The following is an 18,236-nucleotide window of genomic DNA, read 5'->3' on the forward strand; positions in this document are numbered from 1 at the left end:
ACACTGCCCTGGACTGACAGGTTTCTCTATGTAGTCTTGGCTATCCCAGAACTCACTCTGTAGACCAGGCTGGCTCACACACAGATCATCCTGCCTCTGCCTCCCTAGCACTAGGACTGAAGGAGTGTGCCAATACCACACATCTTCAACTGGCTCTTAGCAACTGCAGTCTTCGGATGCCTCCGGACCTGTTGTCCTGGTTATGACGAAGAGGCCCTTAGTTGCTTTCTAGCCTGGGAGTCCACAAAGGATCAGTATACGCCAACTGGAGAGTGGCATAGGCCCTGTGTGATCACATAGAGCCTGCTGGGTGCTACAATCAGGCAGGCCCCACACTTGTCTCTTGGTAACCCTTCAGACTCAGCTGCACACAGATTCCCACTGCGCATGCATTTCTTCCTCTCTGCCTGGCCACCCTTACCCAGCCTTTACCCCTTCACTCCTGCACTCCCATCAGGCAGAGCTTCTGACCTCAGCCCAGCTGGCCCTGTCATAAGATTCGTCTGGCAGCTGTCCTCGTCTGCAGCAGAGTACTGGGCTGTCTGCCCTCCTGAGGACCAGTCAGAGCCTGGCACCAGAGCTGGCTGAAGGAACAGAGGCCATTGGAACCACAAGAGTTGCCTCTTGCAGAGAGCTGTGCCCATCAAGGTTTTCTGACGATAGCTCATGTATGTCTAACAACAGGGGCTGATGTGTGGGTGGGCATTACTTTGATGGACAGGTGCCTGGTGCTGTCAAATGATGGCCTTTCCTAGGAGCTGTCAGGGTTCCCATCACAATCTGCCTTCCTTCGTAACTAAAAGAAGCTTGTCTACAGGTACTTGGGACATGAACATGGCCTGACTCTTCATTCTGCCTACACTAGCTGCCATATCTGTCACCATATCTGGAGGTCCTAGAAACTCTTGTTGCCAGTCCAGAGGCCAGGACTTCTGAGTCCTTGAAACATTTCTTTTTTGAAATATGAATCATGTGTTTCAGGCTGGTCTCAACTGGCTACATAGCTAAGGATGACCTTGAACAGCTGATCTTCCCGCCTCTGCTTCCTGAGTATCAAGATTACAGTTATATAGCACAAAATTTATGGAGTGCTAAGGATCAAATCCAGGATTTCATGAGTGCTAGGCCAACTGTCAATGGCCAACTTCCAGCCGAACTGAAATGTTTTGTGGTTACTTCCTGAACTTCCTGGACATGTGGTTGTAGGGCCCAGGGTCTGTACCCTTGTATGATTCCCAGAGTGCTCAGGGGACTTAGGGTCCCACCCAGAGTGGGGAAGTTGGTCTCTTTTTTCTAATTATAACAAAATGAAAGAACCCAGATGTGTTATCAATAGAAGTTCAGTGGCTTGTTCCAGAGGCTGAGAATCTAAGACCATTGGCACAGTATCTGGCTGTGGGCATTTTTGTCAAATAATATGGTGCCAGGCATCACGTGGTGAGAACAAAACGAGTGTGCTAGCTCATTTCTCCTCTAAGGCCACCCGTGCAACCATGGGAGCCACCTCCATGACTTCCTCTTCTAATTACCTCCCATGAGTCCCACCTGACAAACTGTGAAATAAGGTGTGGGCCACCAAGCTGCCCAGTCCACTCAGACTCTAAGGCCCATCTCTGTTTCTGGAAATATTCTCACAGATAGCCTCGAGAATAAAGTGTGACCAGTTTCCTCAGTGGTTTTTAAATATAGTCAAGCTAACACCTGACTTCAGTTGTCACAGGCTGTGTGTCAATGGCAAGGGGGGTTGGGTCTACCCTTCCAGTCTCAGCACCCATGGATGAACATGCTATTTCAAGCCTTACACCTTTAATGAAAGGCTCTCGCCATCATTACAGCCAGCACAGGGTGAGAGCCATTACAACAGAGGCAAAGCTCGAGTCTGAGCACAGTGGTCTCATAGGGGAGGATCCCCTGATAATCAGGTTGTGGCTCTCCAGGACTCTGTTCTCAGTCACCCATCAGCTAAGGGTCAGGACTTTCTGGGTTGCTGTTGATCTGTGGTTGAGTATGATGGTTCTTACTAATCTGTGTGATCCAGAGTTCAGGGACTGGCCACTCCTAGGCAAAATGTACCTAGAAAAAAATAAATAAATATACAGGTAATACCTCTGGAATCCTTTGGAGATTCAGAGTGAGCTGAGAAGTCCTGTTGGAAGGCCTTGGGGTGGTTCTGCTCACCTGGACCCATGAGTCTCCACCCTACACACCCTTGACCAAGAGACCAGTAGGAAGGCCTGTCGCTGAAGGCAGGCAAGGAGAGTTCTGATGCTATTTCTCAGGCACCACCCCCTCATGAACCTTCCCTGAATATTGTGTCAAACCAAGTGACCAAAGGGGTCAAGATGCTCACAGGCCACGCCTTCAACTGTGGAAGGCGAGAATCACTCAGCGTGGGGCTGCTGGAATGAAGGGCACCTGCTGCTGGAGTAAGGCCTAGATTCAGCAGGCCCTTGGAGAAGAGAAAAGACCCCTTGTAGGTTTTTTCCCTTCATTCTTTCTTTCTTGGAGACAGGGCCTCTGTTGGCCAGGCCTTGAACTGTCATCAGCATCCCAAGTGTGCTGGGATTAGAGGTGTGAACTACCATACCTGGCTGGGGTGTGTGTGTGTGTGTGTTACATTTAAGTAGCTGGTGGGATATAACCTGGAATCACTGAGTTCTTTTTTTCCCCCTTTGGTTTTTCGAGACAGGCTTTCTCTGTGTAGCCCTGGCTGTCCTGGAACTCACTCTGTAGACCAGGCTGGCCTTGAACTCAGAAATCTGCCTGCCTCTGCTTCCCAAGAACTGGGATTAAAGGTGTGTGCCACCACTGCCTGGTGAATAACTGAATTCTAATTTCCCTTGTGAACATTTGATGTTACTTTTTAGCATCATTAGACTTGATAACTGCCTGATGCTAACCTGACATCTATGGATCACTCAGTCTGTTTAATACAAGTCCCTGTGTCTTTTGTTATTCTCCTGAGGGACTGTCCACTGACTCCCATTCTGTACAATCTGGGAAAACCAACTGGTGGCGATGGCAAGAATAGTGTCACTGAGGTGGCCACTCTGCTAAAGAGACAGTTTTCAGTGTGAGAGTCAAATGGATTTCCTGGCTTCTCCACATCCTTGCCCAGTCATAGCTCCCTTCTGTTCTGCGGCTGCCGCACATGGCAAGTGGGCTTCACCCTGCTTGTCCGTTGTTGGCATGACTGTGAGTGATACATGTGGTACGTGTGAGTATGGGTGTTCAAGATGGACAGGAGAGGGCACTGGACCTCTGACCATGGTTGTGTGCTGTGGTACTGAAAGCCAAATTCCAATCCTGCACAAGTGCAGGAACCAGTCCTAATTGCCGAGCCATCTCTCCAGTGCCTTTAGTAAAGCCAGAATTCGTTATGTGGCTCAAGTTGGTCTTGAACTCATGGCAATGCTCCTGCCCACATATTAGGACTATAGGCATGTGTCACCCACCTAACCCGCTTAGGAGGAGGTACTTGCCCAGTCTTGTTCCCTGTCTGTCCAGCAGCCAGGAGAGATGTCAGCTGTTGACACCGTTGTGCTCGGTGGGCACCTGGTCACTGGTGGCACACTGCACAGACTTGTACTTCACAAAGACCACCGTTCAGTGCTCATGTGAAGGAGCAGCACTCTTGGCCTCCCGCCTCAACATCCAAGCAGCTGGGCTTACAAGCTTCTGCCATCACAGGTTTGGGGTTGTTTGATTTGTTTTGTTTTGAGACAGGGTTCCTCTGTATAACAAGCTCTAATTGACTGTCCTGGACCCATTTTGTAGACCAGGTTGGTCTCAAATTCAGTTATTGACCTGCCTCTACTTCCCCATGGCTGGGATTTACATGCCCTGTCCAGATTCATTCTTGTGCCAGTTCTTCATACCTTTCCAAGGGTAATACTATTCACCATATCAACATACCTCATTTTGTCATCTGTTTTAATGATATATGTGTTTCAGTGTTTTGTCTGCAGGTATGTACGTGTGCCAAGAGTGTGCCTGGTGCTGGGCAGGTTAGAGGTAGGCATCAGATGCCTGCCTGGAACTGGAGTCATGACAGTGAGCCAACAGTTGGTGCTGGGAACTGAACCCAGATCTTCTTCCAGAGCAACAAGCACTCTGAACTGCTGAACCAACTCTTCATCCAGGCCCTCGTTTTATCAATTTCTTATAATTATTTTTAAATGTGCATTGGTGTTTTGCCTGCACATTTGTCTGTGTGAGGGTGTCAGATCTCCTGGAATTAGTTACAGACAGTTGTGAGCTGCCACATGTGAATTGAACCCATGTCCTCTGAAAGAACATCCAGGGATCCAGGGATCTTAACCTCTGAGCCATCTCTACAGCAACACACCACACACACACACACACACTTTATTATCTGACAATGTTCAGGAAGTTGTGTGTGTGTGACTGCAGCGCACATGGCTATGGTATGTGGATATCAGAGGATAACTTTTAGAAGTCAGTTCAGCCTTCTACCCTGTTAAAACAGGCTTACACCAGGCCGGGTAACTCTTGAAGTGCTGGACAAATTCTCCTATCTTACTATCTTACTTCCTTTCTTACTATAGGAGCGGGAACTAAGGGATGGAGATTACAGATGGCCAGCCATCGGAGGGAGATCGAACTCATACTGCCAGGTTTACAGAGCAAGAGCGTTGGTCCCAATCTATGTTTACGTTTTTAATTTCTTGCTATTCACGTGACTTGTGAATGCACTCTTACGAAGAACGCTGTCCGTGGCCATCCAGCCTTTCAGCTGGCCGACCGAGTGTGCACATGCAACGCGTTGCCCATCCTGGAGTCCACCGGACCAACGCCACTCGGTTGTTGGTCCTAGCCCCCAGGACCCCGCTTGGGAAGGAGGTCTCCCACAAGAGTCAGCTCAGAGGCGGACTTCAGCTGTCATCCTAGTGCCTAAACTCTCAGTAGCGGCCCCGCCCACTCCACAACCAGGAGGAAGTCCCATCCCTTGAAACAGCCCTAGAGAGAGAGAGAGAGAGAGAGAGAGGGCGAGCACTAAGTGGCTGTCCCTGCCCTGCCCCCGGGGAAGGAGAGTTCGAGAGTGTACGTCCGAACTATGTTACTTCGTTTCTGGGTCTCTGTGAAAGCAGCCAGCGCAGTTTGAAAGATATCCTGCCCCCCCACCCTCCAGACTCAGCCAGGTCGCCCTCATGCAGGAGTTGTCTCTATCCTTCCGCTTATCCACGAAGGGGGAGGGGAGGCTTGTGTAATGTTTGACTCTTGATTGGCGCGAATTAGGAAAGGGGTGGGCCTAGATGGTTATGATCGACGTGATATGGCACAAATGCCTTAGCAGTAGTAGACAAGGGGGCGGGAGGCAAGGATGTTGCAGGTCGGTGCCCGACTACTACGGCTCTGAGGCAGCCTGCAGGAAGCGGCGTTCGGACGGACATGCAAGAGCGACCAATGATTTCGGAAAATCAGCGGGAAGTGGCCAATGGTCACAGCGAGGAGGCGGGGAAATTCGCCAGCCTCAGCAACACTGTGTACGAAACGGCGGGGACGGGACTTCAGTGACAGACAAACATATCGACCAACAGAAGTGAGAAAGAGAGTGGCAGCGGGCCAGTAGCAGTGGTGAGTGGGCAGGGCGGGGCGACCGTGGCTGGGCGGCACCATGTGTGGGCGACGTGGGGGCGGGGCGACCGTGACGGCTAGGCTGCCAGGCCAATGGCCCGGAGAGGGCCGGCGGAGGATGGCCAATGGCGGCGGTGCATCCGGGGGCGGGGCTCCGGGGCTGCGCGGTGCCGTGCGGGAAGCGGCGGGCGGCGGCGGCGGCTAGGCGGCTGAGGTGAAGCTGGAGGCAGTGGGGCGGGGGCCCTGGGGGCGGTGGCCAGCGGGCGGGAGCATTAGCGTCCGGACCGCACGGCCGCTCACCAGCCTTCGCCCGCAGGTCTGGCGGCGGTGCCGTGGGCCGCGGTGCGGCGGGCGGGAGGATGGGCACCCAGGGCAGTCCAGTGAAGAGCTACGATTACCTGCTCAAGTTCCTGCTGGTGGGCGACAGCGACGTGGGCAAAGGCGAGATCCTGGAGAGCCTTCAGGACGGCGCAGCCGAATCCCCGTACGCCTACAGCAACGGTAGGCCGGGGCTGGCGGTGGGCGCGCGGGGCGGGAGCGGCCTGTCGCGGGCGCGGGCGGCCTCGGCGCGTGTCGCTGCGGTATCCTCTGGCCCTGCCTTGGGGAGCCGTCCGCAAGCGGGCGCGAGCCCCGGTGGCTAGTAAGAGATCTCAGCAGCAGGTCTTTGGGGCCTGGAATGGGCCGCGCGGCAGATAACCGCACGACGGGCCCGGTGCTCACCGCACTGCCGCCGGAGGGGTTTGCTCAGGGACACCGCACCCTGTGCGGGGAGAAAATACTCTGCTACGATGTGATTCTCGTTAACTTCCGGGTGCATGGCAAAAAATACACAAGGTAGATTGCATCACTGGCACTTGCCTGAGCTTGCCCCTTAATTTAGGTACTTAAGGTAAAATCGTAGCTAACTGTGGGTGGGATTGGATCACAGGCTTCAGGGGCTGCTGACTCTGGAGGAATTAATGTGCGGTGGACCTGTCATTCTTTTATCACTGGACTAATTTACCTTCCTGGTCTCTTCCTGGGTCCCTTTTCTCTGCCTTCTAACTTCGTTCTCTGGGGTCTTGTTAGCCTTGGCTTACTGCTCTGAGCTCTGGTGACGGTCTGGTAAATAACAGCTGAGTGTATAGGTAAGACATCTTCCACTCTTAGCAGTTAGGACTTGTCAGGGTGCTTGACAGCCACCAGGACTTGAGTGGAGGACCCTTCCTTCTGAACAGCAGTGCTGGATCTTCTCTGTACCATGCTCCTGCTCTCAGCTTCAGTCTACAGCACAGGAAAGGAAAGCCATGGTTTTCTTTTGCACAGCCAGGCAGCCTTGACTGGCATTTGACTGGAGGTCCCAGGGTGACAGCCCTGGTCAGATAGACTTTGGGGTTACCTTTCCAACAGCCCAGTGTGGGAAGGTCTGGGCTTGGCTTCCGAAGTGCTTAGTGTTAGCTTGTGCTTTGTAGAGACAGCTTGTGGTCCCCTGTTCAGTCTCACTAGCCCCATCAGCTTTAGCTGCATTTACACACAGCTGGGCCCTCTGTCCTCAGCTCCTCTGTCAAGTGCATCTTGACAGAATTTTTATGGCGTGCTACCTGAAGTGGGGCCGGTGGCACACAAAGTATGGAGATGTGAGCCTTACTGTGGGCTGCTTCTCTTGGGGCACCATTCACCAAGGGCTTTCACACTGCACAAGCTGTAAGGCCCAGGGCACACTTGCAGGTCCTTGTGTGGGTCCTGCAGTATGAAGCACAGAGGGAAACAGCTGCAACAGCATGTTTCTTGTGTTGGGTTGGCTTGCATGCAGCACAAATATCAGGCCTTTGGGTCAGAGCATTGGGCCCCTGGCCCATGAGCACTCCACGGAGTGGAGGTGGTCGCTCTGAGGATGCTTGGGCTTCCTCAAAGAAGAGATTAGAAGTGGTAAAGCAGCTGGTTCTGGAGAGTGAGCAGGGTGTGTTTACTGTGTGAAAGAGCTGGACTTCTGGTTCTCTAAGTGGATAGGTGAATGATTCCTTTTCCTCTTCATTATTAAAAACCCTCCGTATGTCAGCCAAGCGGAGGTGGCGCACTCCTTCAGTCCCTGTGCTGGGGAGCAGAGTTGGAGGCCAGCCTGGTCTATAGAGCAAGTTCCATGACAGCCATGGCCAGCCAGGGAAACCTTGTGTGGAAAACAGAAAGAGAATGTTCATTTTCAGCTTTAGGTTTTTTTCAAGGTTCATGGCTCAGCCGGGCGGGGGTAGCACACGTCTTTAATCCCAGCACTTGGGAGGCAGAGGCAGGCAGATTTGAGTTCGAGGCCAGCCTGGTCTACAGAGTGAGTTCCAGGACAGCCAGGGCTATACAGAGAAACCTTGTCTTGAAAAAACAAACAAACAAACACAAAAAAAATCCAAAAAAGATTCAAGGCTCCTCTGATTAGGGTAGTCCCCACTTGGGAAGGGGCCTTCTGCTCCATATTGACTCCAGATCTCCTCCTTGATCCCAGCTGGGTTATTTACCTGTCTTAACGCCTGGTCTAGCTTGTTCCTCAGGTGTGACTTCACAAACATGTGAGTCATCAAAACGACTTTTTTTTTTTTAATGAGTACTGACTCTTGAAACAGTGACAGTATGATATTGTAACCACATGCCCAGTATCTGCAGGAGCCCTCAGGTCTGGTGCTTTAGATACTTGTGGTAAGAGTCTCTGTGGAATTAGAAACATCAGGGCATTGAAGACACAACAATGATTGTGTCCAGCAGCAGTGACAGTCTCTTCTCTGGATGGAACAGGACATTTTCAGAGAGCTTCCATCTGTGCATCTACAGCAGAATTATGCTCCAGAGAAAAGGCACTGTGGAGTCTTAGCTGTGGGAGAGGACACGAGGGGGAGGGGAATGTGTTCTGTGAGCAGCTTCTAGGCACTAGCATAAAATGAGTAGATTTGCCTCTGGTTCTGATAAGTGGCCTTGGAATGAGGTTCATATAGGCCTCAAGTCAGCCAACTGGATATTTACCCTTGAACCCAGGAAACATTATTACTGCAGCACACAAGACTGGCCTTGTTTGTGATATGGGCATTGTAAGACAATTATATCTCATCCTAGCTCATACAAAGATTCCTGAGTGTTAGATCCTTCAGGAAAATCCATTGTGGTTTATATGCTCGGGGCCTGAAAGATACACGTCTGTTAATGGGTCCGTGGGTGCTATTTCATTCTCTGTCCCCTTGGGAGTTAGTGTTTATAGAAGGAAGCTGTGACTGGTGCCATTTTCCTTTGAGCCCAGAGAGTTGGCAAGGGGGCAGCTTACGGGAGAAGCGGACACTAGCACTGCCGTGAATGTTGGAATTTGGTGGTTATGGCGATGTCTGTGGCATCAGATGATGCATACACCCTGAGGAGTGAGGATAACGTGTTCCAGCATGCTGTGAGGTCCTGCTCCAGACAGGGCTGTGGTGTCAGATTAGTGACCCAGTTGGTGGTCAGCAGCATTTATGGGGGTCTGTCTCCACGCTGCTTCCTTCCCATTTGCGTTGAATTCCATTTTTCCAAGTGACAGGGTCAAGGAGTTCTTAAGTACTTTATTTATTAATGGTGTGTGTGTGTGTGTGTGTGTGTGTGTGTGTGTCCTCACACAGAGGTTTTCAAAAGACAGCTTTTTACCGGGCATAGTGGTATACATCTTTAATCCCAGTACTTAGGAGGCAGAGGCAGGTGGATCTCTGAGTTCTAGGACAGCCAGGGCTACATGGTGATTCTCTGTCTCAAAAATACCTAAATAAATAATTAAGGAAGGAAAAGAAGAGGCAGCTTTGGGAGTTGGTTTTCTCTCCCACCTTTGTGTGGGATTTAGGGATTGAACTCAGAATAAGCCTAAGCAGCAGGACCGGGTGAGTGCTTCGCCTGAATGTATGTCTGTGCACCATGTGTCAGACCTGGTGCCAAACATGGGCATCATATGCCCTTAGGAAGTTCTACTAGACAGTTGGGAGACACCATGTGGGTGCTGGCACTCAAACCCAGGTCTTCCTCAGGAGCAGCAGGCACTCTGAACTGCTGAGCAAACTTTCCAGCCCCACTCAAGGGAAATTTAAAACACACCTTTGCATGTATTTTCCACTATTGGACTGGACCTGTCTTTAAATCATACATTCCATATGTCTTATTCATTGCTTTATCTCCAGCACTATCATGAGTCTTGCATATATCCCCTTTTTTTTGTTTTTGTTTTGTTTTGTTTTGTTTTTTGTTTTTGTTTTTTCGAGACAAGGTTTCTCTGTGTAGCCCTGGCTGTCCTGGAACTCACTCTGTAGACCAGGCTGGCCTCGAACTCAGAAATCTGCCTGCCTCTGCCTCCCAAGTGCTGGGATTAAAGGGGTGCACCACCACTGCCCAGCTTATATCCCCTTTTTTTAGTCATATGTTTTTGAGACATTCTTGCTGTGTATCTAAACTGTACTTGTGATCCTCCTGCCTCGGCCTCCCTAGTCTAGAACTACAGATTCACTAAATGTATTTCTGAGTGAATGAAGAGCCTCTGTACAGCTTCCCTTGGTGCTAGCCAACATGATCGCTATGGTAACTCCTCAAATTCCTTTCTCTTCTCCATCTGAGGCCAGGCACTTAGGTCTCAATTTTACTGTATATACTCTAGGGTAATTTATCGGAGGGTTCTATTGGCTTTTCCTATGTCAGATGCCAGGTTTTTTGGCAGATTGTTGGCTCCAGGAGGAACAGGAATGGTTGCTGTGGTAACAGCTAATGCCTCCAGTGTGTGGTTTATGCCAGGCATGCTGCTAAGTGTGTTTCATGATTCCTATTGTGGATGAGGCTCAGAGGAGCACAGGCTGCAGTTGTCCTGGGTGGTATGGTTACTGGGGTCCTGGTTGGTTCTGTTCTGGCCTTCATCGAGAAGGAGCTAGACAGACCTCAAACAGTGCAGCAATGGCACTTCATGTTTTCCTCTCCTAACCCTCAGTAGGTTTAGGGTTGCTAGACACTCACTGCTTCTGTACACTTGATTCGATATCTGTACCTTAGGAGACCTGTCCCAGCTCCTACTGACCCAGCTATTTTCTGAGAAGCCATATCATCCTTGTCACTTCTTGACAGGCCATTACAATTTGTCACAGGCCCTGCAAATGATGACTTGTCTGTTCCATTCCCAGAGAAGCATTCACCAAGCCTAAGAATAGTCTAGGCCTTCTCACTGTGCTTGAGAACACCATCACTGGTGCTGGACATTGGTTCATATTGTGCCCTGGGCGAGTGAGCCACCCTCAGGGGGTTGGTTACCTTTTCTTTCTTTGCTATGACTACATTCCTCCTTCTTACGGTTCATGCACCTCCACCTCAACTTCATCATTTCATTCACTTGTTCAGTCATATATTTGTGGATGTCTTAAGTGCACCCAGCTGTCAGCCAGAAATGCAGGGTACAAGCCAGAGCAGATTAGAGAACAGTTTGCTTTTATAGGCTTTTTGGGACAAGGTCTTTTCTTTTTGAAACAAAGTCTCATTATATAACTTTGACTGGCCTAGAACTCACTATTTAGATGAACTTGAAGTGATCCTACTGCCTCTTCCATCTGCCCTCTGCCCTCTGCCCTCTGCCCCCTGCCCCCTAAGTGGTAAGATTACCACATTTGACTAAAATATTTATTTTTGGTAGTTATAAACAGTACCAAGTGACACAGCAAAAGCTCAAGTGGCAAGCCCAGCAAGACCCATCTGCTTTCTGGGAGGATTGTGTGGTCACACTTGGGATTGTTAAGTTGCATAGATAATGTCATCTTTTCCATCAGCGTGATTGTTTGTGGCTTGGAGGTGATCTAAATTTAACAGCATTTCAGGAAGGAAACAGTATTGGGAGCTGAGAAGTGGGTGGGAAGGCCATGAAGGGAAGGAACTGGCCCTTGGCAGATCCTTTTGCCTCCTGTTCTTTTTGAGGATTGTAACTGGAAAGGTATAAAATTGCTTGATCCCCGCAAAGCTCAGGTGTGGAGCCTGAAACTAGGGCAGTTTAACAGGAAGCTGTGGAGTTGTGCATTGGCCGGAGCATCTCTGCTAAGAATGCAGGCAACAAACAGCCTTCAGCATTTGGCATGTTGGTTCAGAGAAACCTGAAGAAGACAAGGAAGGGATGGTGGGTGGCCAGGCTGATTGGCCACATGCCTCTAAAGCAGGCGTTGGGGGCCAGCAGTGAGAGGTTGGTGGGAAGCAGAGCATCCACAGAGCGGGGCTGGCTGGGCCAAGGCCTGGGTCTAGGGGACTGTGCTTAGGCGGGAGGTAGATGGGAAAGTCGTCCCTGTGAGTCCTTGTAGTAGTGACAGGTGACAGTCAATGAATAAGGTAAGCTCAGATTTCAAACATAAGGGGTAGAGAGGTTTCCTGGTCTTCAGTTAGCTTGTAGTGACAGGTGACTCTCAGGTCCATGGCTCTTTTGCTGAAATCAGAATATCGAATGCAGAGTTTATCTTTGTATATTTGTGCTTCAGGAAGTAGAAAGGATGGGAATAGTAGAGAAAGGCGAGCCTGACAAGATGACAGTGGGGCGCACCAGATGAACTGAGGCAGAATACTACCTGCCTGTCACAGTGCCAGACATTTAAATATGGAAGCTGGGGTGCTGGAGAAATGGCTTAGCAGTTAAGAACACATGTTCTTGTAGAGAACCCTAGTCTGCTTTCCAGCACCTGTGGTGGCTCAGTCATCTCTAACTCCAGTTCCACGGGATCCGACTCCCCTTCTGATGTCTGAGGATGCCAGGTGTGCAAGTGGTGCACATACATACGTGCAGGCATTCATGCTCAGACACATGAAATAAATATCAGGTGGGAAGAGGAATGGGCAGGATGGGAAGTACGCGAAGTGTCCAGGCCTCCAGAGGGCAGTGCGGCAGGAGAGATGGACAGTGGTTTCAGGAGGGGCTTGTAACCAAGGTGTGCCTGGTGCCTGAACATCTTCAGTGAAGGACATCTCTGTTCTGAGAGGGATATCCATGCCAGCATCTAGGAAAAGCAGAGCATAGAAGAACTGAGTACTGGACAGGCACAGGCAATTGTATAATTTGTGAAGTGGTTCGAAGAGTTGACAGCCAAGTGCCAGAAGTTCTGAGCCAGGGAAGTGGGGGTGTGTGGGTTAGCTTGGGAGTTGTAGCTGAAGTGGACTTGGTACCTTTTCAGCTGTGCACACTGTTAACCTTTTGGATCTGCATAAAACACCTAGTGAATAGGGTAATGAATCGGGGTTTAAGGTGCTTTCAGCCCAGCCGGGCCGTGGTGGCGCACACCTTTGATCTTGGGAGGCAGAGGCAGGAGGATTTCTGAGTTTGAGGCTAGCCTGGTCTATAGAGTGAGTTCTGGGACAGCCAGGGCCATACAGAGAAATCCTGTTTCCAAAAAAACCAAAAACCAAAAAAAAAAAAAAAAAGGTGCTTTCAGCCCAAGTGAGGTAATGAACAAGTGCAGTGACATCATCAGGGTTGCCAAGGGTCTCTTCTTTAGGTTCAGAAAATCTCTGCTCAAAGAGTGAAGTGTGACCAAGGGAACTAGGTCACAGGCTGCCTGCCCTGCCCTGCCCTGCCCACCATGCCACCACTTTGTTCAGAGAGTGTGAGTCAGCAGTCTTGCCTAGGCTGTGAGTCTGTATGACCCTGAAGCATCTTTCTGGCTGAGGTCTGCCGTACCACTGAGCAGAGCCCCTAAATTCTAGAAACAGATGAGTAGGACCCCACAGAAGGGAAGACATTGAATGGTGGTCTATTCTGATTCTTTGATGTCTCCCACATCCACTGATTCCCACCCGGGTTCAGTGCTGTGTGGGGGAGCCTCCTCAGGCTATTTTGTGCCGTGTCCTTAGTGGCTGATCATCTTCTGCTTTGGTGCAGTTGATGCTTTAAGTTACATGCTGGCCTTGCTTGGTCTGGCTGGCTAGTGTCTCGAGAGAGCCTGGTGTTTCTTTTGTGGTTTGTGGGCACAGGTAGTATGCCTTGTACAGGTACAGGTAGTAGCCCAAGCTGACTTCAAAGCCCCATGAATAGGGAAAACTGGCCTTGAACTCTTTTTGTTTTTTTCCAGTCAGGGTTTCTGTGTGTAACAGCCTGGCAGTCCTGTAACTAGTTTTATAGACCAGGCTGGCCTCGAACTCACAGAGATCTTGCTTCTGCCTCTCAAGTGCTGGGGATTAAAGGCCTGTGCTACCATGTTTGGCCTTGAGCTCTTGGTTCCCAGTTGGGATGGCTTCCATATCCCAAGTGTTGAGGTTGTGGGCATGTGCAACTAACTATAGCTAACTTTTTTTTTGTTGTTTTTTTGTTTTTGTTTGTTTGTTTTTCGAGACAGGGTTTCTCTGTGTAGCCTTGGCTGTCCTGGAACTCACTCTGTAGACCAGGCTGGCCTCGAACTCAGAAATCCGCCTGCCTCTGCCTCCCAAGTGCTGGGATTACAGGTGTGCGCCACCACTGCCCGGCTTATAGCTAACTTATTATGCTTCTTTTCTAGATGAACTTTATTAAGTAGAGACTACTTAGAAAAAATACTACTTGTTCATAACAGCAAATGCAGCATGTACAAAGCATATGACAAGGCGAAACCTAATGTCCATTTGAAGACATTGTTCCAATGAACCTTTTGGAAGGACTTTGGTGCCTAAGTTTATTGCAAGGTAGTTAAACACATAGTTCATCATGAGCAAGTGAGTAATACTGAGGGTGTTGCCGGTGTGAACATAAGGGTTATTATCTAGGCAGAAGCCAGTAGCATTTTTTAAAAAAGATTTGTTTATTTATTTTATATACATATATATTTTGTCTACATATATGTCTACACACCAGAAGAAAGCATGGGACCCTGTGGGACTATAGCTATGCATGGTTATGAGCCACCATGTGGTTGCTGGAAATTAAACTCAGGACCTCTAGAAAAGCAGTTAGTGTCCTTAACCACTGGGCCATCTCTCCAGCGCCCATAGCTGGTAGCATTTCTGGACCTTGAGTTGAGATTTTGTGGGAAGGTGTCTTTCTTTACAATTCTCATTGTTACTAAACATTTATTTACTTCTTATATGGGAGTCAGCACCTCCCACATGCATGTAGGACTAGGTTGGAATTTAGAACTCACAGAATCATGAAACTGGAGAGATAGCTCAGTGGTTAGGAATGCACACCCCTAGAAGAGCCAAGTTCAGTTCTCAGAATGCATATCAGGTAGCTCACCTGTGTATGCTCCTGCTCTGGGGCAGCCAGTGCTTCTGCATCTGCACACACATAAACAATAAAGCCTAACTCTCAGCATTGGACACTTTGTTGTTTTAGAGAAGGATCTTGATATGTAGCCCAGGCTGGCCTTAGATTTAGTATGTAACCTACATTGGCTTTGAAATCACGGTGCTCCTTCTTCCTCACTGTCCCTGGTACTGAGGTTACAGGTGTGTGGCACTAGGCCTAACAGAAAACCTGATTTTTCTTTTTGTATTTATATGTTACATAATGATATATGGACATATTCACCAGGTATGGTACATATACATATCTTTCTTTTTTTTTCAAGACATGGTCTCACTGTGTAGCTCTGGAGCCCTGGCTGTCCTGGAGCTGACCTTGAACTCCTTAAGATCTGCCAGCCTCCATCTCCAGAGGCAGAATTAAAGGCTTATGCCATTGTTACATTTCTTTTTATTTGTTTTTTTGAGACAGGGTTTCTCTGTGTAGCCCTGGCTGTCCTGGAACTCGCTCATAGACCAGACTGGTCTGGAATTCACAAAGATCGACCTACTTTTGCCTCCTGAGTGCTGGGATTTCTGAGTGCAGGCAGATTTCTGAGTTCAATGCCAGCCTGGTCTTACAGAGTGCTAGGGCAGCCAGGGCTATACAAAGAAACCCTGTCTCGACAAAACAAAATCCAAAAAACCAAAAAAAAAAAAAAAAAAAAATGAAGTTGTCTATCATTTCTGATGTGACATGAAAAAAGTTGACAACTTTGTCTGTCTAGGCTTTTTTTTAAAGGCATCAAATTAGTTACAAATAGGCAAAAATAAATCTGTTCAGTAGCAAAACTGTTTTTGTTTTGTTTTGTTCTTGTTTTTGTTTTTTGGTTATTTGGATTTGGTTTTTTTCGAGACAGGGTTTTTCTGTGTAGCCCTGGCTGTCCTGGAACTCACTCTGTAGACCAGGCTGTCCTGGAACTCAGAAATCCGCCTGCCTTTGCCTCCCAGAGTGCTGGGATTACAGGAGTGCGCCACCACCGCCTGGCTAGCAAAACTGTTTAGAACTCAGTTGTCAACCTGTCCTGCAGTCAGTGAGGCTAAATTTCAAGGATCGGAGGATATATTCCCAAGACCTGCATGGGGGAGCAGGGGACATAGGCTTCTGAGCTCAAGAGTATTGCAAACAAAGAACTTCTCATTTGTGTCATTAAAGCAAGTAAACCATGAGTGACATTTACAGATAGTGTAAGCAAACACAAGGACAGCGAGCGAATACACCTGGTGTTATGTGCCGCCATCTTTGCTCATGTGAAAAGAGCCAAGAACGCTCTTCCTCAGACCTTCGCCCTTCCCACAGAGACAGTGTGCACTTGCCTGGGCTTCTCAGCGCTCCGTGGCAGACCTGTCATGTCCCTGCTTTCAGCTGCATTCACTTATCATAGCTGATGCCATTCTGTGAGGAAGGCCACCTTGTGGGACAGCATCCTGTATCCTTCCCCATCCTAGCTCACAGGAAGCTCACAGCTTTCTCCCACAGAACTCGTATGAGCCAAAATGAGAGTGTATGTGCACTCAGGTATGTCACAGAACTGTGTTAGCCCCCTCAGCAGCTCCCTCTGATAGAGCAATTTGGTCATTGAAGTATTTTCCTGTTCCAGATCAGCTGTTCAGGTCCACATGTACAGTGTACAGAGAGGAGCAAAAAGGGTAGAAGAGGTTGAACCTTAAACTCAGCTGAAGGGTGTACTTACCCATAAGGTTTGTCAGAGACTAAAGCCGTGACTCATAGAACAGAGGTGTGTGGGTGTGCTCCTTCTAAAGGTAGCTGTGTGTCAGCATCCCAGAAATCCTTCTTTTTCACCAAGTAATTAGGACTCTGTCCTACAGAGATGATAGATACAATAGAGGGAACCAAGATTTTTCATTTTTAAATAAAAGTGGAAAATAAATAGCCTGAATCCCTCAATGGACACGTGTACTTATGTTCATGGGTTCAACTGTGCAGCCTTTGAATGTTCTTATTCATAGGAACATCTAACGGATACTTATTGTAAGATGATTGTCCCCAATACCTGGCTAAGTGGGTGGTGTCCATCAGAGGTTAATATCAGGAACCTGTCAGCTGTCCGGCTCCATAGGTGCTCAGATCCCTTCTATAAAATGGCACTCAGGGGGCAGAGGTGAGCAAAGCTCTGTGAGGTGTAGGCCAGCTTGGTCTCCATAGAACGTTCTAGGATAGCCAGGGCTACATAGAGAGACTCTATGTCAAAAACAAAAAAGAAAGAAGCCAGGCATGGTGGTGAATGCATTTATCCCGTACTTAGGAGGCAGAGGCAAGCAGATCTAAGCTTAAGGTCAACCTGCTCTACTTACACAGATAAATCTTAAAAAGTCTGACTTAGCTATGGTGGCACACAGCTTTAATCCCAGCACTCAGGAGGCAGATGCTGGTGGATCTCTTATGAGTGTGAGGCCAGCCTGGTCTACATGTCAAGTTCCAGAACTACCCAATGAAACTTTAAAAAATAACAACAAAACAACATAAACTTTTTTTTTTATCCGGGCAGTGGTGGTATATGCCTTTAATCCTAGCACTTGGGAGGCAGAGGCAGGAGGATTTCTGAGTTCGAGGCCAGCCTGGTCTACCGATTGAGTTCCAGGACAGCCAGGGCTACACAGAGAAACCCTGTTTCGAAAAAACAAAACCAACCAAACAAAGAAACAAACAACAAAAAAAGATGTGCGTGTGTTCAGTACAAATGAATTTTCGTACTTTTTGTAGGTGTTAAATCTATGGATGTGGAACTTACAGATCTAGTGAACTAATTGTGACTATGTAATATGCAGATGTAAAATGAAAAAGTACATTTAATGAAAAGTTAATGGTGGGTTTTAGTGTCTGTATTTCACTGGGCTTCCTTGCTGAGTGTCCTTGCTCTTAGTAGACAGAAGAAATAAGGTTTGGAGTTGGTTCTAGAACAGAAAATAAAAGCTTTGACACCACAGGATCCCTGTACACAACTCCCCTGGCCTGACTTCTGCTGTCCGGCACTGGCATTGGCATAGCATCTCTGTGCCTATTAGCATCTTCTTCCTGTCCTGTCCTTCTGCAAGCATTGGTTTGCCTGTGACAGCAGATGCATATGTCCCTGTTTCTGAGGGACAGTCTGTTAGGTGTTGCATGTGCCGAGTGTCACACTTCCACAGTATAGCAGGTTCCTCCCTCTGTGCTCCGGCTTTGTATGCTAGCTGCTCTCTCTCTGTGTCTGCTCTGCATTCTGGCCCATCTTGGCAGGCAATTCAGTCTTCTCATTTGAAGGGAGACCTACTAATCTAAAGGCAAATTGATATTCTACATGGGTTTAATTCTCCCCCTGACCTCCAAGACAAGGTTTCTCTGTGTAACAGTCTCAGCTGTCCTAAAACTTGCTTTATGGATCAGGCTGGCATTGAATTCAGAGACT

At 48.6% G+C, this 18,236-nt stretch overlaps 1 protein-coding gene across 3 annotated transcripts in view; it reads left to right on the forward strand.

The window, feature by feature from the left end:
* Nucleotides 1-5,277: 5,277 nt before the first annotated feature.
* The window catches only part of Rab40c (RAB40C, member RAS oncogene family), a 35,074-nt gene continuing 22,115 nt past the window's right edge, over nucleotides 5,278-18,236 (forward strand). The window contains exons 1-2 of one of the 3 annotated variants that reach the window (XM_052194808.1): nucleotides 5,278-5,598; nucleotides 5,915-6,099. In XM_052194808.1, the coding sequence (XP_052050768.1) occupies nucleotides 5,958-6,099 (142 nt within the window). In that variant the 5' untranslated portion in view covers nucleotides 5,278-5,598; nucleotides 5,915-5,957. Of the gene's footprint in view, nucleotides 5,599-5,754; nucleotides 5,813-5,845; nucleotides 6,100-18,236 lie in introns of those variants that run through there. The other 2 variants (XM_052194807.1, XM_052194809.1) reach the window with 2 other exon arrangements.

Source organism: Apodemus sylvaticus, chromosome 10, assembly GCF_947179515.1.
Source record: "Apodemus sylvaticus chromosome 10, mApoSyl1.1, whole genome shotgun sequence".
NCBI lineage: Eukaryota > Metazoa > Chordata > Mammalia > Rodentia > Muridae > Apodemus > Apodemus sylvaticus.